This window comes from Gavia stellata, chromosome 19, assembly GCF_030936135.1.
Source record: "Gavia stellata isolate bGavSte3 chromosome 19, bGavSte3.hap2, whole genome shotgun sequence".
Lineage (NCBI taxonomy): Eukaryota > Metazoa > Chordata > Aves > Gaviiformes > Gaviidae > Gavia > Gavia stellata.
This window is the reverse complement of record NC_082612.1, coordinates 2,749,130-2,770,138: the sequence shown is the minus strand read 5'-3', so window position 1 is coordinate 2,770,138 and position 21,009 is coordinate 2,749,130. Positions and strand designations below refer to the sequence as shown.

At 49.1% G+C, this 21,009-nt stretch overlaps 2 protein-coding genes across 5 annotated transcripts in view; one reads left to right on the top strand and one right to left on the bottom strand.

Annotated features, from left to right (window-relative positions):
• Positions 1-3,692, top strand: part of CCNI (cyclin I) — a 34,670-nt gene extending 30,978 nt beyond the window's left edge. For all 3 annotated transcript variants that reach the window (XM_059826946.1, XM_059826945.1, XM_059826944.1), the window contains 3 exons: positions 157-297; positions 1,081-1,311; positions 1,980-3,692. In XM_059826946.1, the coding sequence (XP_059682929.1) occupies positions 157-297; positions 1,081-1,311; positions 1,980-2,438 (831 nt within the window). In that variant the 3' untranslated portion in view covers positions 2,439-3,692. The remainder of the gene's footprint in view (positions 1-156; positions 298-1,080; positions 1,312-1,979) is intronic.
• Positions 3,693-11,724: 8,032 nt separating this feature from the next.
• SEPTIN11 (septin 11) overlaps positions 11,725-21,009 on the bottom strand; it is a 57,134-nt gene continuing 47,849 nt past the window's right edge. Inside the window, exons 9-10 of one of the 2 annotated variants that reach the window (XM_059826943.1) lie at positions 19,911-20,098; positions 11,725-11,808 (exon numbers count right to left, since the gene is read on the bottom strand). In XM_059826943.1, the coding sequence (XP_059682926.1) occupies positions 11,793-11,808; positions 19,911-20,098 (204 nt within the window). In that variant the 3' untranslated portion in view covers positions 11,725-11,792. Of the gene's footprint in view, positions 11,809-15,863; positions 16,028-19,910; positions 20,099-21,009 lie in introns of those variants that run through there. The other variant, XM_059826942.1, reaches the window with a different exon arrangement.

The following is a 21,009-nucleotide window of genomic DNA, read 5'->3' as shown; positions in this document are numbered from 1 at the left end:
GTTTTTATTACCTTGGCATTGTCTGAATATACACTCTTCCAGTCCTGCCTTCGCTTGCACATGGTGGCTGACGCTTGCCAGGACAGGAATGAAGCGTTTTGTGTGATTTTTATAATGATTGGTTCTCTTCTTTATTTTTTGCTTTGGCTTTTGCAGAGGATTCCAGTACTGAAGGTGTTGGCTCGGGATAGCTTTTGTGGTTGTTCTCCAGCTGAAATTCGCAGAATGGAGAAGATTATCCTGGATAAACTGAACTGGGATCTTCACATGGCAACGCCACTGGATTTCCTCCATATTGTAAGTAAGGGGCTATTTACATTCTTTCTGATGTCTGTCAGTGTAAACAGGGTACCTAGACAAAAACTCTACCTGTAGGGGAGCAAAGACCTCAGGATGTGTTTGTAATTCCTCCGTACAAGTAGTTTCTGAAAGAAGGAGCCTTGTCAGAGAATTTCAGAGAGACTTGTGATGCTTCAGGCATGATTTCCAAAACATGGGCCTGCCATCTGAGCTGTTTTGAGGCATGTTAAGCCTCACAGCTCCTGAAAACCTTGCCCTAAGTCTTTATTGTTAGTGGTTTGCTCAAAGCCAAATGCTAGGCAGCACAAAAACAGCAAGTACAACCATGGAGAAAGCACTGATGCTGTGCTCCGTGCCTGCTACAGAAAGGCACAGCCAGAGAACCAGAATCATGGGTGAGATAAGACAGAGGGAAGTGTCCTGAGGTTGTCTGTTGAATTTCATCCTCTCTGCTTGCTCGAGAAAGAGTTCTTGTCTAGGACACCTGAACTGCCAGACCTGTGTTGTTGAGAGAAGGGTGGAAGGGGATAGCTTTTGCAGAGCCCTGAGAAGCCTGGTCCCCAGGCAGATGATGTGTACGATGGCAGGTCCTGCCAGAAAAGCTGCACCAAGCTGTTGGTGGGTTCAACGCATTGGGTTTCTTCCGTGGTGTGGAAATTGCCTTGAAGGTTAAGCTGGAGGATCCTTACGCAAAGACGTGTTGCATGCCATTCTCGAGGCCTGACCTGGCTTTGCCTGTCGGTGACGCCAGCTGCATCATGTGCTTGTTTCCCCCCCCAGTTCCACGCAGTTGCGGTGTCCAACAGGCCTCAGCTACTGACCATCCTGCCCAAGCTGAGTCCCTCTCAGCACGTGGCGGCACTCACCAAGCAGCTGCTGCACTGCATGGCCTGTTACCAGCTGCTGCAGTTCAAGGGCTCCATGCTGGCGCTGGCCATCGTCAGCCTGGAGCTGGAGAAGCTGCTCCCCGACTGGCTGGCTCTCATCATCGAGCTGCTCCAGAAGGCACAGGTGAGGGGGTGCTGGCACCCCACACTGCAGCAGGGAGGGACCGGGGGCCGCAGAAGGCTGCATCTTGCTCAGTACTCCAGTGATCCAAACCAGCCGGGGCTTTTGGAGCCCCAGCTGCTGACCTCTGCCTGCAGCTATGCTTTTGTGAGGATGGTCGTGCTTCAGCGTGAAGGGACGGTTTGTTGGGATAGTTCTGCAAAGGCTTGATCGTGACTGCATCTACTAGGTGACAGAAGGAGGAGCCGTGTGCCCTGATGCGTACGGCTCTCTGGACCGGGGAGAGAACAACACACTGGGGAGAAAACCCTAGTTAGCCACTCAGCCGTTCATTCTAAGCATATGGGGTGGTCTGACAAGTACTGGTAAGGCAGACTCTCAAGCTGCTAAAAATACGCAGTGAAACCTTTCACTCTGAGAGGCTTTCTCCCCACACACTACACCCATGAGGTCTAAGAAGGAGCAGGGGTCCGTATCTTGGGAAGTCATCACGTGGGGGTTTTTTTGGTCCTTTATCCCTTACTTTCTCCCGCATCCAGCATATCATTGAGAAGTGAGGGGCACGGGTGGCCGGTGTGTTCAGAGCCCTAGCCCTGCCCTAGCTGACAGCCTCTCCTCTCCATGGCGGTGATCCCACAACGCCGGTATCTTTCCTTGTCTTCCCACTCCAGATGGATAGCTCACAGCTGATCCACTGCCGGGAGCTTGTGGCACATCACCTTTCCACTCTGCAGTCTTCTCTGCTGCCCAATCCTGTATATGTCTACAGTCCCCTCCAGCATACCCTGGTGACCTGTAACAGAGGAGTGTTCAAATCCCAGCCCTCCTCTGTCCCAGGGCCAGGTTTCTCCAAGGACAACGGCAGGCCAGAAGTGCCAGTCACAGGTACAGCCGCGCTCTACCAGCGTCTGCCAGCTCTCAGCGGTTGCAAGCAAGCCTCTGCCAAGCGTAAAGTGGAAGAGATGGAAGTGGATGACTTCTACGATGGTATCAAGCGTCTCTACAACGAAGACATTGCTCCCGAGGTAGTGGCTCTTGAAAACATGGGCTCTGTTTGTGGCGCTGATGTCTCGAGGCAGGAGGGCAACGTTTCCCCTTGTCCACCTTTACAGCCAGTGTCTGTTATGTAGCTGTGAGCGCACACCACCTGCTCCACCATAGCTGCTCTAGAAACCATGCAGAACCTGGCATCCTGTGTTCTCAGTGGGGGGAGAAGGGGCCATACCTTGTCAGGCTGAACTGAAGGGAGCCAAAAAACAGAAAAAAAAAATATCCCAACCCTTTTTTGAATTTTTTTTCTTGTGTGGCTAATTATAGTTCCACTATTTAAGCACTTAAAACCACAAAAAAGTATAAAAATCTAAAAAAAAACACCCAAAAAACCAAACAAAAAAAGTAGCAAAAAATTGTTTCTTTCTAGTGTTGTCAGTTCCACTGTTTTTCTGCTCCTGTGTATTGTAACTCATTCTCCATGTCCAAGAGCTCACATCAGTCGTGCAGAGTTGTTCCAGGTTTCCCAGACAACTGACACCTCTCTGATCTGATTTCCATCCGCTCTTTCTTGCTCTCTTTCTGCTTGCTCCTCTTTTAATTCTCCGTAGGTCTTGTGCATGATGTTCTGTACTACCTGACCTTCATGACAGCTTTGTTTTTCCTTTCTAAAGAAAAAGACCTTTTTTGTTTTGTTAGCACTTTGGTGTTTAAATGTGTTAATATTTTAAAACCGGATTTAAATAAAAGGTTAGTCAGGAAAAAACCAAAACCAACGCTTGCTAGCTGCTCCACACTGAAGTAATAACCACAGGAGCGTGAACGTACTCTAGAAGAACACTAGGGCAGCCGGCCACTGTGCTCTGTACCTTGCACAGAGACTTCTCCACGTTAAAACAGTCTGTGTTTTCAAACACAGAAAGCAGTTAATGGATTTCGTATCACTCGAACAAAAACGGTATTTTTTTCTTGTTTGCACCTAGAAATGTTGCACTCAGTGTGGATTTTCACCAACGCGCTTGACTCTCTACGTCAAGTGTAAACCCTAAATTCTGCAGAGTCTGGGTTTTTTCCCCCATGTTTATAAGCTTAGCATGTGACCAGCACTGCTCGGTGAGGTGCTGGGGCGGCTGCGTACGCCCGAGATTTGAAAGGTGTGTAATTATCAGCCACAAAACCAAAAGAAAAGACCCTAACCCTAAAGTTTTGTGTTCATGTAACTTCTAACCAAGAGTAAAACCTTGAAAAACTTGTCTCTTCAATGTTATACCTCTGTTTCTCAGAATGACCTGTCCCAATTGTAAGCTCTCTCCACAGCCCTGAGGAAGGTATTGTATTCGGAGCCATTGTACTGATGAAAGCCTTCTGGTAGCAATAAAGAAAGTTGTCCTGGATTCCAAGTCTTGTTGCGTGCTTTTCACCCGAGTCCAGGATCAGTTTTACCTGGAGGCTGCAAGGGAGCGGCGCTGTGCCAGGCCTGTGAGAAAGTGGCTTTAGGGGCGCCAGGCAGCCGGGGTGCCAGGGGAGTTGCCCAACATAAACTCATTGCTTCTACAGCGGTTCCAGCTTTAGCCCCGGCACTGGTGCTCCTCACTCCCTCCACAGCCACCAGGCTGTTCCCCTTCCAGGCTGAGTACGGGCCACTCGGTGCACGGCTGGGGCATGGCTTCCTCTCACCTGTCTTGTAACCATCTCCTTTTTGATGCTCTGAAGACCCCATTGAAGGGTCAGGTTTCCCATACCCTGGCTGGCTGTAGTTTCCTGCTTGCCTGACATCCTTCCACTGAAAATCGCATTTGATAACAAAAAGGTTAGTACAGACTTCATTTCCACTCTTTTCTGTAAACTCACAGATTACAGAATAGATTCTGTTCTGTAATCTCGCCTTCTTCCTGGCTGGCTTTCATCTCGTGCGCTTCAGGAGGAGCCGGCCCCTCCTGCCACGTGTCTTCTGAGGTGCCATCCTTTTTGTTGCGCACAGTCCACTGTGACAAACTTCTCTTGGGTTCCAGCTCTCTTCCCGCCCTGGACACCACCTCCCCAGGCCGCATTTCTCAAAGGGGTGTGCACCTTCCTTCCCCTCCAGCCCTTCCTGTCATCCTTATGGTGCAACCAGTCTCTGACCTTTTCTCTCTTCCCGCTGCTTAGTCTTATCCAGCCAGGCTGCTGTGCAGTCTCGGGGCTTCACCTAGCACACCCCTCGCAAAATAGCCCATCCCCGCAGGATTACCACAATACTGGTGCTCACTACTTCAAACCCACTTCAAGGCACACACCTTTTTCAGTTAAATTACACAGCCTAACAGCTCTAAATAGAATTAACTGCCCCAATTTTCAACACTAGATCCAACAACGTGAGCACGGGAAAGAGCAGAGCCGGGTAATTTCACACCCCTGGACAGCCAAGCCAGGCACCCGCCGTTTCTGCACAGAAGGGAGTCTGTGTGCGCACTTGCGCTTGCTGCATGTGAGCCGCAGTTAAAACCATCCAGCTTATCCTGAAGGGAGCAGTTGCTAAGAGCTCCGGCTGTGTATACAGTCAGAGGGAGGTGAGCCAGGACTCTCGTAACTCTTCCGACGATATTGGCCTGCGTGGTAGAAAGCCATGGAGAGAGTTGTGTGGGACTCAGCTTATTTTACTTGGCTTCCCACGGTATGAGACACATCGGGGGGGAAGAGGAGAAGATGGGGACCAACATGCCATAGCATTGTCATCCCACAGCAGTGAATCTAAGCCTCACCTTCCATTGGCTTCTCCCCCTCCACACACTCCTTCCCTCATAGTTTAAAGGGCGCATTCCCCCTTACCTCGTTCGGCAGCATCAGCACACAGGCACCCCTGAGGATTATGGCCCAAACCCATTTGCAGACGCACGCAAGGAGGGGCGTTGGCACGGGGCTGGGAAAAGGGAGGTGTTTGCTTGTGCCAGCTGGCAGGGGCTGGGCTGGAACAGAAGGGAGGGAAGCTGGGCCTAAGGAGAGGTGTAGGTGCTGCCGGAGCAGTTCTTACAGACGTGCCGCAGCCGTGGTTGCGAGTCGCTTTGTGAGAAGGTAAGAGTTTTCCTTCTCACCATTTTCTCCTCCCCAAAAGCCACAGGACCAGAGCAGCTCGTGGGCTGCCCCACGCCAGACGCATGCCCAGCTCGTGCCAGCCCTGGTAGAAGGACTCTGCGGTGACTGAGCTAGCGGCTGAGCTTGTCTGAGCCCCAGGCGCGCACCAGAGGAGAGGAGCCTCTTTTTTTTTGTTGTTGCTTTGGGGAAAAGCGACAGTTAATTTTACAGTACCATCCACTGCCTTCAGAACCGTGCTCAATAAATACAGCATTACTTCTGGCTCTCCCAGGATGAAGTGCAACCCTGGGAAGGGTCACTGCCCAGGAACCTTCCCAGCCTCCCTGTGCTGCACAAAGCCGGCCAAGCCGCAGGGCCGACTTGGCGTGCAACTGCGAGGCAAATACCTAAAGAGGCAGGACTCGAAACCCCTTCGCTGCCACGAGAGCTTTCACCCTCCTGAGTCCCAGACACACAGGCACTCCCCCAGCCCCAGTTTGAGCAGATCACAGTGGGAGACGCCTTTTTATTTTGTTGGCGCTATGCACAAATCCACACCAACTGTCTTTCGCCTGGAGACAGGCAACTCCACCAACAAAACACAAGGTTGAGACGGACAAAACCTGTCCCCCGTTTGGTAGACCTACCTCTGCAGGGTCCCGCTGACAGGCTGCTGCCCGGCCGTCCTGGCGTAGCCCCTAGGACACTGGTGGGCCAGCTCTCCGGCTGTGCTGCCCAGCAGCATCCTGCTGCCTTTTGCTCTTCCAGATGCAAAAGGAAAAACCCAGTCTCTGCAACTGCTAACGCACCGTTTGAACTTGTCTCTTCCCTTCCTCTCTACCTTTGCTGGGAACACACTAGTTTTCAACACACCCTTTCAACCCACCACCACGTATGGCGCGCATCCACTAAGGAAACACCCGGTTGTGCCTGTGGTACCTTGACAGACCCAAGAGCCTGGTTGCACCGTCAAGGTGTATGGATGCAGCTGGGTATGGAGGATTAACTTTCAAAACCTCTGCTGTGAGCCGTGGACACAACGCAAGCAGACTGGGTGCACCAGCTTACCCCTCCCGCCTGGGCGTCGACATCGCTGTGGGAGAGTCGTGCTTTGGGGGACTGGCCAGCCTGGGTCTCGGAGGCCAGGGCTGGCACGCAGGCCTCCGCAGGGGACCGCAGCAACGTCACAAGGTGGTCTTCAGCTTTGCGGCTCTCCTCCTGCTGCCGGCCCTGCGGCCGCCAGTGTCCCAGGCCAGCTGGGGCCGGTGAGAAGCCCATGGAACACAGCTCTGCACTGCTGGTGGCACTGGTGTACAGATTTACGGGGTTTTGCAGCTAAGAAGGTGATGCTCAAAGACAGGCTTGCCTTTGAAAATGAAGCATGTCCCAGACAGATCAGCTCCCCCACATAGCAAGGTTCAGCTGGTTTGGAAATAACCTGCATTGCCAGAGAGAAAAACCATTTCCCACTTCCCCCCCAAAAAAAACCCCCAGGCAATGACAGAATCCATATGTGGCGCCCACCCATTGCCTCGCTACTACAGTCGCGGGCTGACTTGTATGCTGTTCCCGCTGTGAGAACATAGGGCTGTCCTGGAGCGCTGACAGGGCTCTGTTACCCACAGGAGAATATCCCCGATGCCAGTGACTCCTCATAGCCATGTGGCCTTCCCACAAGCTTCATGGCATCCCGATGCTTTGTGCCCCGGACCTGCCAAAGGTGCTGAGCACAGGGTCTGCCCGCTCCAGCGGGGACCCAGAGCAGCGAAGGCAGGAGTCCGGCAGAGGACATGGCTCAGGTGAATGCCCGGCCCCAAGGGAAACCAGTTTCCAATTGCAGGCTCAGTTCCCTGCTGCCTCACCTCCCCCATGAGCACTGGGATAAAACCACTGCATTCATAAAGCCACGGATGTTATTACTCAGCACAGGCCCCCAAAACCCAGGGAGCACCCAAGTGCACGGCAGCCATGTCGTAGCAGGGCCCTGCTGCTTCTTTCAAAGGCCTTCTAGCAAATCATCCCAGCTCACCTTTCTTCACATGCTGCGCTGCCATTACTCTCTGCAACGCCCTGTCTCCCCTTAACGCCCCAGAAGGGTTTGCTTTGAAGACATGACAGCAGTAACCTCTCTGCGATTTCCTCCACAACACTGCCTCAGATCGATACAATACACCTCCTTCGTCCTGCTTAGCCTGGGAAACCATTCGGGAAGCATTTATCTCTCACCCGAGACCTGCAGGTACCGAACACGGGGGAGACGCGCGTTCCTCGAGCAGGTGGCCGGTCAACACCTCAGTCCCCTCCAATAAGGCACGCTGCAACCCAGCCCCAGCCCACGGCGGCCGACAGCAGGACGGCGCTGCAGCCCCCCAAGCATGTGCCATGGAGCACGTCCGACCTGGGAGCTGTTCCTAGCTCTGGGTTTTGGGAGCTTCTTAAAGCTCACCTTTACCCTCCAGCAGTGACAGGAGGGTTAAGCCCTCAAGCGTGATTTTAAGCTTGGGCACACGCTCACTCTTGTGGATGAAGCAGCTTTCCCAGCTCTGCTGGGGACATTTGGTGACACCGAGTGACAAATAACCTCTCTGGGCTGCCCAACAACAGGCTTCGCGCTGCCATCCCCTCACCATGCCAACACCTCTTCCCCAAACAGCTGCAGGTGATGGAGGAAGGGAGCCAAAAGGGCACATGGCCACCCCTTCCCCCCAGCACCCAGGTGTGGGAAAGCCTCAGCAACACTCCCTCAGCTCAGCCCTGTGTCCGACACACATCCCTCGCTGCAAACACCGCTTGCAGAGCCTGTACGTGCTTTCTGCTCTCCTTTGCCCTCCCTCTGCCCCTGTATCCACCACCACCACATTAGGGATGTCAGATGTTTCATCCTGTTCCCCCCCCCCAAAATGCCTTATGGCTCTGTTCCTCATGAATTCACCTTTTCAAAAAAAAAACCAAACCCCAAAACCTTCTGCTGACACCATCTGCCTCAACAACCTGGGGCAACAAATTCCAGAAGTTTACTACCCGCTCTGTAAGAAAGCTACTCCATGTTTTGAGCCAATTTCCTTCTAGCTGAGGTGCCCCTCTGCTTCTAGCCATGATGCTTTGCTGACTAGCGAGCGGGTTGGCATCCACCGCCATCGCAACTTAGCAGGACTTTGTAACACAGAATCACAAATAAATTTGGGCTGGAAGGGACCTCTAGAGGACATCTGCTGCAACCTCCAGCTCACGGCGGGGCTGATCCTCACTCATCTCAGCCTTTCCCTCTCCAGACTGAGGCCTCCAAGCCTTTGTGGTCTCACCTGGCAGGCTGCTGCTCCATCCCAATTATCATTAGTGCCCTTCTCTAACTCCACTATGTCCTTCTGGAGACACGAAGTCCAGAGCTGCATGCAGGACTCGAGGCACCAGCACAGAAAACTCTAGAGCTGCAAGATAAAGGCAGTTCATGTAAGTGATGGCATTTAATTTGTGCCTATCTGCTTCTCTTTCATATAAACCTTAGAAAAATTTCTCTTTGGAGCTTAGAAGTCAACCAACAAAAGGGGTTTGCCCCTCTTACAGCCTTCTTGACCCAGCAGCACTACTGGTGGGTCACCTAGCCCCAAGCCCCCTCCAGCTGATGAAGAACAACCTCCTCCCGTACAGCCCAGCACTTGCTAAGTGCAGAAGAAATGCCCTAAAAGCAGAGGTCTCAAGGGCTCCTTGAGAAGCCCAGAGCTGACCCGGCAGAGGGGCGTCCATCAGGATACTTCTCCAGTGTTGCCAACCTGCAGACTTGGTCATGACTTCCTACTGTCACGCACAAGATTTCGGAGAATCACAGGGCACAGCTACAGGGGTAAGATGATGGGGTCTGTAGCACTTGATAGCCTCTTTTTAGGTACAGGATAAAAAAACCCCACCACCACCTAGGTTTTGTTCCTTTTTTCTTGCAGTAAGTGATGCCCAGCCACCCATGACTGAGCCTGCGTCCTAAACCACTGTCACTAGCACAATATGGGTGGCCTGACATGAGGTAGAGCCCAGCAGAATACCTCTGTGCCCATCCATGATAACGAAGTAAATAATAACAAGAGACCCACTATTTCAAGAGAGAGTGTATAGCACGGTGATGGCATTATACGGGCTGGGCTCCTACTACCACCAGATAAACCCATACCACAATTTTTAAATAAAAAAAGTCTAGGGAATGAGAGAAACATAAGGAGAGGACTTCCTCCCTGAAACAGGGGCACTGGGGGGTGTCTCACCATGCAGGATGCTGCGGGAGCCATCCGGCGGGTGGGCTGGCCTCTGGGCAAATAACCAGCACAGTATTTTGGCAAGTTAAAGGCTACCATGGAGGGGGTTGCACAGCAAGGTCCCCAGGCCCAAGGCGGTGGTCCCTGACGCTGCAGACTAGCCTAGGCACCGACACCGAGAGAAAAAAAAGACACAACACTTGTAAACGGGGGGGTTTAATGGGCAAGACATTGTCTCAGTAAACAGCGACCGCCTTCATGCATGCAGAACCCCAGGCTGGAGATGACACTCGCCCCGCATGAGGCACAGGGGTGGCTCGGGGCCCAGGATGCCCCAGTCCCGCAGCAGCCCTCGGCTGCGAAGTTAATGACTGATTGCAGAAAATACGTAGCTCAACCCATCGCTTTTTGCTAGATAGGGGTGGCCCGGTGCACGTAAGCACTGCTGTCTAAGCCCTATCAGGACAAAAAAGATGCCCTCCTGCAAGTGGTGCAACCTCTTCCCAGTTAGCAAAGCATCCACAGAGTTTTGCCGAATAAGAGAAGAATTAACACAGGCAAGGTTTAATGCAGCAATACCCTCAAGGTCTCAACCCGTGAGGCATGAGCTGCTCTGTTTTGTCCTCAGAAGGCAGAATGTGAAAACTTTTCTCGATCTGGCTATCTGGCAGTAAGCACTGGTTGCTGGAGGGCAGACCCTCAGCAGGTGTCTATCGCCTGAGCCCACTGAAGAGAGAGACCAAGCGTTAATACCAAAAATGGAGCAAATTCTGTCCTAAGCTACATTTGTGCAAATACTCATATCCCTTCAGTTAGGGCAACAGTCACCAACTCCATTTACACACCAGGTACATCGTTACAGCATACGCACAAGGCCAATATTTAATAATCTTTCCGATCGTATCTACAAAGTCACTTAGTTGGTTGGAAAGGTTTCCAGGACAAACAGTTTTTCTGTGGCTTTAGAAAAATAGCCACCTGGCTGGACGGAGCTTCTAGGGATCTAGCCCCGTCACTGAGGAGTACTGAAAAGTATTGTGCTTCTGAAAAAAAACAACCCAGCAGATCACAGCAGCCACCCTTGGCACCTCACTCCTCACACACAGATTGGAAGAGGCAAAACCTTGACAATTTAATAGTACCTTTTCCATGGCAGGTTAAAGAAGGTGAATTCCTTGATTAAGGTTCACAGATGAGAAGAATAAGTCACTAGTATTCGGTTAAAAAAAGCAAAACTGCATCACCCCAGATGAAGAACATCCAAAGAGGATCAGGCTGTCTCCTTCCATCCATCCCAAACCAGCTAGAGGTCACTACGCACCAAGTTTACAAGCTTTGATTTTTACCTTCAAAGAATACTTTAGCACTTTTCAAGCTTTTTGACTGAATTAACTTCCAAAGTAAACACGTTAAGTTCAACAACTACCCCACATTCGAGATTGTTAAAAAAAATAATCACTAATTAGGCTTCATGAAAATAAAACGAAGCCCTCAATCTAAGTACAAGTCAGTGCAGCTCGGTTGTACAAGGGGAGATATACCTCCTTTGCTTACACAGAGGCAGATCAGCCAGAAAACAGTAAGGCCTTCAGGGTCCAGAACAGGCTCCATCAACGCAACATCAGCCAGCTCCGCTTCATGCAGCTGCATACTGAAAACAAGGAGTCACCCAGGTCTAAGGACTTATTTTCAGCATGTCAGAGGAGCACAGGATGTACCGTGGTGAAGTTGTGGTGTCCAAAGCAGCCAGACTTGATCTCTAGAGGCACAAATGAAGTCCTCCGCCTATGTACGCTCACCCTCATCCACAGTCTGTCAATTCCATTTGTCAGCAGCAACACGTGCACATTATGGCAGAAGGAAAGAAAATGGGGAGGGAGAAAAAACCAAACCACCTAACCCAGTGCAATATCTCACATTATGGCCAAGCTCTCTCCTCCAGCCGTTACCTCCGTCATTTTTGGTAGCCTCAATTCTGTCGGAGATGCCCCAGGAGTGGACAGATCCCGCACAGAGACCCACAGCACAGCGCACCCTCAGACGCACAGGTGAAAAACAAAAGGGGAAGGAGAGAAGGGCGGACGTGATGGAAGAATGAGATGGTTCTTCTCCTGGCGGGGGTGCCCGTAGCCGCAGGCTCTTCCAGCGCCCTACTGTCCACTGGGAGAGAGGGCGTGGGGGCTTTTGGCAAGGTGACCGTTACATAAAGAAGAAGCTACAGAACAAGAGAAAAACAGAAAAGAAAAGAAACAGAGGTTCAGAATTGAAATGAAGTGAGAGAGGGAAGAAAAAAAAAAAATGAGGAACAACATTTTAAAGAAAGTAAGCCATGAAGGTAAGAGTGCAATGGGGAGGTGTCATAACCCTACGACACCAAAGGGGCCTGGACCTCTTCAAGACACTGACTGATTTGGAGAACAACTCACAACCGCCACAAAAAGCGACTGACAAACAACAGGACAAAAGGCACCAAACAACCCGTCGGGAAACCTCGCATTTCCTCACTCCCTCCTGTCACGCCGTTACAAAGGGGTAACGGCAAAACAGAGTCACAAAGGCCAAGTGATGAGCAAAGCGTTTGGGTAAAAATATATTTCCTCTCCCCACTTCAAGTGTTGGCACTATTTGTATATGTAACCTAAAGCATGTACAGAAAGAACTGAGCTTATGCTATAGGATTATTATTCAATTTGTAATTCAAAAACTGACATATTTTAAACATCAAATAAAGTGACAATATCTAACAGATGCATACATATAATTTGCATTAACACTGTATGTAGGTTACACAATTATTTAGTTACAAACATGGGTTATTTTCAAATAGCAAAGTAATAAAGTTCTACATCTATAGTTTAAGGCAATCAGGATATTAAAAATGTATACAAATACAATATTTCTACTGCTGTTCACAGCTTTATTTTCTGTTAATTAAAAAAACCCTTCATATTTGTACAGTTCCATGCTGACACACGCTGACGAGAGCGCCATGGATATCATACACTGCAAATGCAACCAGGGTCCTCGGAGAAGAGACAAATACGCACTCTTCTAACACCTTCGAAGGGCAAAGGGTAACTGGCTTCAAATGGACGTATCTCATATGATCACACACAAAAAGACATTTCCATTCTCACTCGGACATTTTAGGAGAAGCACAATGAGAGCTACCTGGAGAAACACTGGTCGTGTTCAAGAGAGACATGCTTAAAGAGAGACCAGAGATACCAAACTCCTTAATGGGATTTCAAGCCATCAAAAGCACACAGAGGGGGTGACACGAGTTGCGGTTTTCAGGCTGCGGAGGAGCCTGGGGAGGGTGCCAGGCGCTGCTTTCTCGGCAGCGCCACGCGCCACAGGAGATTCAAGGCGATGCATTTAACGCCCACGAGCTCAAAGGGCGCCTTCCTATTTACTGCTCTCCTGGAAAGTAACTGTGCAACCCCAGGGAGGTTCTGCGGGAGCAAACCCTTATTCATCTCCGTCTTTTTGGCTGATGGCTGGACCCTCACGTGCCCACCTCTACAGAGCAATCGCAGCCCCTCTCAGCGACCTGGATTTTGTTTGCTTTCCCATTCTGGGGGCTCATTCCATGCCCTGGGAACACCATCACCCCAGAAACACACGTTTCAGTGTGCTTTCTTGCTCCTTTATTATTCTAAGGTTTGAAATCGCCCTTGTCAGGAACATGCAGCATTATCAGCTAGTTATCATTGCTGTCTAATGTACATTGAGGGCTGCAGTGCCTCTCAAGCCAGGCTTTTGCCCATGCAACCGTCTGTCCGCAGTTTCACCAGCTGGCTTGCTAGCTTCAAGAGCGCCGAGACAGCGGACAGGGTTGCTTTAGGCATTCAACAGGAGCCGGATGTCGTGTTCCCTATGGCTTCTTGTCAACATCTCAGCAAAAGCAGATTTTTGCAAAAAGTTTGAGGAGTTTTAACAATGCCACTTGTAAGGAAGCGGACTTAAAGAATCCCCTCAGAAAAACACAACTGGTTTCATAGCAGTAGCGAGGCAGAAAGGGTGAGTCTCTGACTACTGTACTTACATGCAAAGGTGAAAGCACATCCAACTAGATTTAAGTGTATCATTGACTCCATGCAGATTCAAGGGCTACTGTGAAAAAAGGCATCAGTAAAGCGTAAGAAATGCAGCAGTAACAAGCTAAACATGGCCCAGGGATTTAAGGAGGAAAAAAGTCATTAACAACTCCTTTGGCAAAAAACCCAAACCAGTACCTTTAACTTTTACAGGTTTACGGTTTATTCCCAGTTTCTCCAAAGCAGCTTGCTTTTTGCTGGAGAAAGGAACCCAACCAAAAATACATTAATGCACTTGGCCACAGCTTTCTGTCAAAAAAAAAAAGAAAAAAAATGAAGCTAGACTCAGCTGATTTCCCCTGCCAAACGTCCCTTGAAGGGCTGTTAAATGAAGAAGGACAAATAAATGTTAAAATTAAAGTTTTCCACTTGGCACAAAATGCTGGTAATTAAAAAGAGGAGATGCACAGAGACAGCCGAAGCAGAGCATACCACCACAAGCATTCAACGATGTGCATACGATGTGACTGGAAAAGACCCATGCCAAAACCCAAACTTCCTCCCTGATAACTCAGGATTTTAAAGCTGGGTTTGCCAGAAGCCGAAAGAACCCTAGTTTCATTTTTCCAAACAACCTCCTAGCAAACCTACTTAACCTGACAGAAAGTGCATCATGGTTCATAAGACCAGGAGGTGCAGTTTAAAAAAAAAAAACCGAACACACACACCACCAGAAAAAACCTCAAATAATGAAAAAAGAAAAGGCTCAACTATTTTATTTCCAGCTTACTTATCTCCAATCAATTTTTGCTGACTGTCCAAAACATTGTATTTGGATATCCTCTTCCCAAAGCCATGTTTAAGCAGTGAGGGTTAAAAAGCAAGACGACCCAAAAGCTAACCTCCAAACACATTTCTCAATTCAACACTCCAGAAAAGGTGATAATTTTGCCCTTTTTTTTTTTGCCAGAGAGGCAAGAGATTCCATCCCAGAAACATGCAAAGAACTGCAGTGCGTGAGACTTAAGTGGAGAGAATTATTTTTAGAAGTGCTTTAAAGAAAGAAAGAGACTACCTAGCTAGGAGCAGTGGAAATGCTGGCTGTACATCAGCAGAAGAGAAAGAAATCCCGAAGTCATAGGGTAAGCATGGCTCGCCACTTCTTGGGAAGGAAGGGAAAGACTCTGTCCGAAAAGCAATGACATAGAAAATAGACATTAAACAGGCCAATTTCCACACCCCGCTGGCCACAGGGCCAGACCTGGCTTGCGCTACATCTCCTTTGCATGTTCAAGGGACATCTGAACGGGACATGGTCCCTGAGGCAGGAGGGCTGGTGGGGAATTTGGATAATGTATGTCCAGGTGCCCTCTCTCCCTGGACATGAAATTCTGGATCCCGCAGCTTTGCAAGTCTGTATTTAAGCGCATGCAGGAATCCTCCTGAAGGCTCTAAGATAACTTTGAAGGCTATGTCTATGTCTTCCCCGCTGCCCAAGCATTTAATTCCCTAAGGGCTACTAAGTCTTGCTAAGATGATGCACACTGGAAACCAGGTCCTATTTTAAGTGAGGTTTCAAAGGTTACGGTCTGGCAAGTAATACATGGAAAGCAGTAACGAGAAACGGTCCTTCTCCCGTTTGGTTCGCACCGCCGCATTCAGCAGGTAGCTACTACACTGAACTGGAAGAGTGGCTGTAAAAATATGCCAGCACATGACAATAAATCCAAGCCAAGTAGTATGATCAAGTCAGACAAAAATAGCAACTAATAAAAAAATATCATGCAAATGTAATGGCATGCAAGGTCAGTTAAACTTTTGTTATCCACACACACATACCCCCCTCCCTTTCCCCCAACAGCGGGACTCATATTGCTCTAAAACATTAGCAATTGAAGGAATATGGGTCGGACTGAACTCCCGAGTTTAGCCACACCGGGGACTGGGCTATGACCCTCGTACAGCAGTCATTCCCTGAGGTTGGTTTCTGTGGACCCAGGGACCCCTTCAGCACAGGGCTACCACAGCCGGCCCTCCCCGAGCTGGGTGGGCTAGCGGCACTGAGGACCTGATCCAGTCAATGACGCTCACCCGAGCTGCTGGTGTCCAGCCCTGACTCTCAGTTCAAATTTGGGGCCAAAAACGATTTACTGCTGCTGGTTTTGACCAGGAAAATACATGGTATCATTACCCTGCCCCTCCACCCACCCCTGAACTTCCAGTTGCATACAGTCCTGTACCCAATCCTTCTTGTTCCCACTATGTTATTAGATGAGTTAATAGTTATTCATGTTAAAAAATAAAAAAAGAAAACAGATGGCAAAGACACATTACTGCAAAAGCAGGTGAATGCAGGAACATCCTTGGCTTGACAGGCTTTATGTGAAGCTTGCACTGCAAGTTAAAAAAAGAACAAAAAACAAAAAGAAGTTAGCAATAATAGAACCCAAAATGAAAAAAAAAAAAAAAACAAAACCAAAATCCAAGCTGGGAGAGCCGACACCAGCAACCCGCTCCGGTGGGTGTGCATGCAGATGGATTATGGAATTAAAAAGAAATTAAACCTCCAGGCTGGGCTCTAACCCATGACAGGCAAAAGCAAAAAGGAAAACTGAAGGGCCAGAGCTACTGAACAACCAAGCATATAAACTAGTCAAGGTTACAGTCTATAAATGGTTGGTGTCCTTAAGCTTCATTTTTTCGGAATGCGCATGGCTGGGGGGTATGGTTGCAGGCGTCCGGTTTGGGTTTGGGTGACTTTCCACGGGTGCTCTTGCAGAAGGCTGTGTGCTTAGCCTTTAACCGAGTTTGGGTATCTCAGAGCGGGGCACCACCATGTCTCCGAGCACTTCCAACGTCAGCTTTCAGATCCTTCAGACATGCACAAACCCCCTCTTTTTACAGGGCGTTGGGCCAGACCCTGAGCTATGAGTTACAGCTCAGGTTATAGCTGTGTGCTAGAGCTCAGGGACCGCTTCGGGACTAAGCATGGCCCATGATGGCCAGACCACTCCCGTTGGACTAGAAACTATCATATAGAAAGGAAACTGGAAAAAAAGTTTTTCATTTGGTTTTCAGAAGTAGCTTGAAATAAACAGAAACAGAGCCCCAACAGATGATCCTGGCTCCTGGGGGGGTTGAGGATGAGCAAGTAACACAATGGCAGGCGTCGAGGCATGTGTGTGGCCATCTACCAAACAACAGGCAAGCACCAGAAGGCTATTTGCTGCTCCCATTTGGTTTGGCCAAGTCCATTGCCAGGAACCATCTCCAGACGGTTCAGGCCTGAAGCACAGTCCCATCCCAAAATTACGGCAGGGGCTTGATAAGTATGCTCAGCCCCACGTTCAGGAAAGTACCGAGTACATGTCTATCCTACAGTCACACAAGTGTCTGAGGTGCACAGATGTGCCGTCCTGAGAACGGCACGCTTCTGTCATCAGGCCAGAGCTGCAACCATGTTAGATCAAAAAAGCATAAGCTACAGGAATCCGAGAGATGGATTATGAAAAAACCCAATGGTATAAAGAGACAAGTTGTTCCTACAGGAGTAGTCTGGAAATCAAGAGGGCCAAGCTCTCCCTCATGGAGTTAGGCCAGCAGCAGATTTCACCCCGAGCCTTCCCTCCGGCTTGCACAGCACAGGGGAAAGTCTCCATTGTCCAAGTCGGAGAAATCTAATCCCACCTTGAGAAAAAAGCTTTCCTGCTAATTACTTTCTGGGGAGGCTACAAGGATCATACATGGCAAGGATTTCTTCTGGCAACTGCACAAGAACCACCACAGTCCATGTCAGCATGGAGAAAGCTTGAAAGCCTTACCTATACAAACCGCAGCTTTTCGTTAGAGTGCAAGGAGAAACTTAAAGCCTTTCGAAAAACCAAGGTGTGCTACAAGGCAGAAGCATCAGCATTTCCCTTTAAAGCCTCAGTTAGTAATTCAGACACTAAAGAACGACTGAAGCAGTTACAGCACCTGGTGTGGAGCGACACTGAAAGGACACGCTAAAAGACGTGCACGTTCCTCACGACTGGATTTCTGTGAACGCATCAGCAAAGCAGAAACTGTGTTTGCCATGGTTGCTAGAAACATCCACGTATCACACCCGCAACATTGTGCATGTGCCAGCCAACTTCACAGAAGCAAATAGTAGCTAACGCTGACTACCAAAAGTTACAAACCTCCCCAGACCATTATGTGCCTCACTGGTCTCATACCTAAGAGGTGAAAAAACTGACTGCGGAATGCTTAAAAATACTAAGCTACCAACTTTGTTTAAGAGGTAAGAAAAAGGGTCTTCAGAATTCTCTATTCTTTTTAGGAAACAGGTCACCATGTCTGAATTCTCATGTGCGAGAAGACCGGTGTTTCAGCCTGTCCCATTCACAGGCATCGTCACAGAACGGTATTTTAGCATGCTTGGAGGTCAGCTGCCGACACTTACTGTTTCTACAGTTCAGCGTGACACCGGTCAGTCTTTAATGATTTCTTTACCCAAGCAGAGCATGCAGCACACAAGCACTTGATGTATTTCAGCAGGTGCCGAAAGCCAGGTTCTCAGTTCGCATAAAGCAGCACGGCTCCATAGGAGCTACATGAATTTTCATCAGCTGAGGAACGAGCCCTAGGCCCTCCCCACCTTCCCCGGGGAAGCCAGGGGCAGAAGCAACAAGTGACAGGTACCAAACCAGCAGTAGAGACAAGGGACATGCAGTGAGCGTCAGCGTAACTTCCCAAAGTGTAAAAATATACTAGTACGTGTGCAACACAACAGAACCTCGTAGGCTCACGCTGCAAGACAGCTCAGACCTGGCTGAAGTTCACAGGTTAGCAAGCATCTATACCACGTCCCTACTAGCGTTCTGGTTCTTTCAACAGTGACAGCTTAGTGTTAATTGAGTAGGTTACTCTGCCACAGTCTAGTAAGGAATGCACCCCTTCACTACTGGCTGTTAAGAGAAGTGTGGAACTGTCGTTTTTGTGTGTGGGTTAAAAAAGCGTTTTCCAGTGAGATTTGCTGCATCACCATCTTTACAGCTTTCCTGATTGCAGTTACCAACTAGCCCTCTTATCACAGATGACCCAGAAAGGACTTGGATGAGTATCCCCTTACCAGGAACGGAAAAAGCGAATGGAAATTATAACAGGAAGCCTCGAGCAAGCCATGCGCAGTCTACTTCATCTCGGCGAGGTTTGTCTGGCTTCGCCATACATATCACATCTAAGCAGACCTCGCATTCTCGTTTTTAAAACACTGTGAAGTAGCCAGTATCATGTAATAAATAGGGGTATCTTGCACACTAAGAGCAAGCTAAACGTAGCCATCTCCAAGTACAGGCTGCAAGAAGGAGGTTACATCCATTTGGATCAATCTAGACTTCAAGGTTTTCAGCGGAGCTCCGCAGTGACTTAACTCTGAGCCTAAGTCGATGGCAATGTTCCTCCAGTTTCAACGGAAGCAGAGTCAGGTCCAAACTGAGCACATCTGAAAATCCCACCTCCAAATACTGACCATGGGACAGACTCTGTCCACAGATACACTCGGTGCCTATTAAGTTGCTGGAATCTCAGAGTACTGGAGGGTATAGGATTATACTCCTAGCATACAAATATAAAATAGTAGAAAACAGTGCCATTATCTTTACTAAAAGGTATGGGTTTCTTAGCTTATTATGTCAACTTGATACAACCACAAATGCCATTTACCTGCAATTACAGTACCATAGTAGTTTGGTTTTCTTTTTAAAAAAAACAACCCACGCACAAAACTTCTCGTCTTTAAAGCAAGCTTCCAAGTATTCACTTTTGGCACTAGCATTTCCCATGTAAAAATAACACGGTGGTTTTGGTTTCTAATCTACTTCTACTCCCAAATTTAACCTTAAGGAATGGGAACTGGAGACTACTCTTGGGTGAAAGGACGGGTAGAGACCCCCTTAAAAATTTTGGCTCAGGCAGATAAGTCTAAGTCCAGAACATCCCAGAGCTGTTCCAGAAGATGCTGGACAGATCACAGGTCAAACCTCCACCATCTGATTGCTCTCCCATACCAGTCAGGCTTTGACATAGAAGTTGAAGGTACTCTTCTAGAGAAAAATTAAGATCATGTCCCTGGCCCACCCTTTAGAAAAAAATACTTTATTTGATCAGGCTGATAAAAGCCCAGTTTCCAGTCTGGTAACGGGGAAAAGCAAATACAGACATGCAGCAAGAAAGAAAAAAACAACCTCCCAAACTGTAACAAACCCTGCAAAGGACATGGCTGACATCCGCTTACTTTTTCTTGTCCTTGTCTTTCTTGGTTTGTTGAGAACCTGCCTGCTGAGCCTGTGACTGTAATAGCTGAGCTGCTGCCTTCTTTTTTTGAAAGTTGTTCAGCTCTTCCTCAAGTTCCTTCTTTTTGTCTTCCACTTTTTTCTTCTCTTCTTGGTGAGTCCTCTTTAGATGGTCAAACTTTTCATGAAGCTGCCGGGACAGAGACAATGAGAATTGGACGGGAAGAGAAGAATGTTTCACCCCGATTACTGGTAATGATGCCTGAAGCAGTTCCGCTGGCACCGAGGCCTCACTGCATGAATAACAAGTCATCGGCCTGTCCCAAGCATGCCTGACTTTGTGAGAAAAGCCCTGCAACTAACACACACTTGCACACACAGATGGTGGGAATTTAAGTTCCTGTAGGAATATGACAGGTCTGTGTACACTTCCAAACCACCACGTTCCATCGCTCTTTGCTTTGTTCCTAGTGGACTCTCTCATGCTCGTGCAAAGCAAGACAACATGGCCATTCAGGGCAATCTGCTTCTCTGGGGCGCTTCTCTGTACCTCTGTAGAGGTACACGCTCCTCCGTGATGCCCAAGGAACAGCTCCCTCCCCTAGCAGGACATCTATACTTCCTCTGTCCCACAGCAATCAGTGCCGACCTACATGCACTGAGAAAATCATGGTAGGGTGGCTCTGTCACGTCCCTCTACAACTATGCTGAGTGGGACTTACTGCCCTCCGGGAAGTCCTTATCTGCTTACGGAAAGCCTCCAGATAGGTGCGACTGCTAAAGGGCAGCTCTGGCTGTACCGTAGCTGAACATCCACTGCACATCAACATCACTCCGAGTAGCAGATGTATTCTCTCCTTTGGGTGGGACTGAAGAGGCGAGAGAGCAGAGAGGACTCCCACGGCACAGCAAGGCTGGCACGTCCGTGGGGCAGGTAGCCGCAGCCGCTGTCGCAGTGCAGCACCTCCCACTCGCTCCACGGTATATATCCTCCTCCAGCTGCCCAAATTCAGGGAGCAGTCCTACTCCATTTTATAGGCACAGAAAAGTGACAGAGGACTTGCATAGCAGGGTCAAGCCACATGTCCCCGGCAGGCCTGG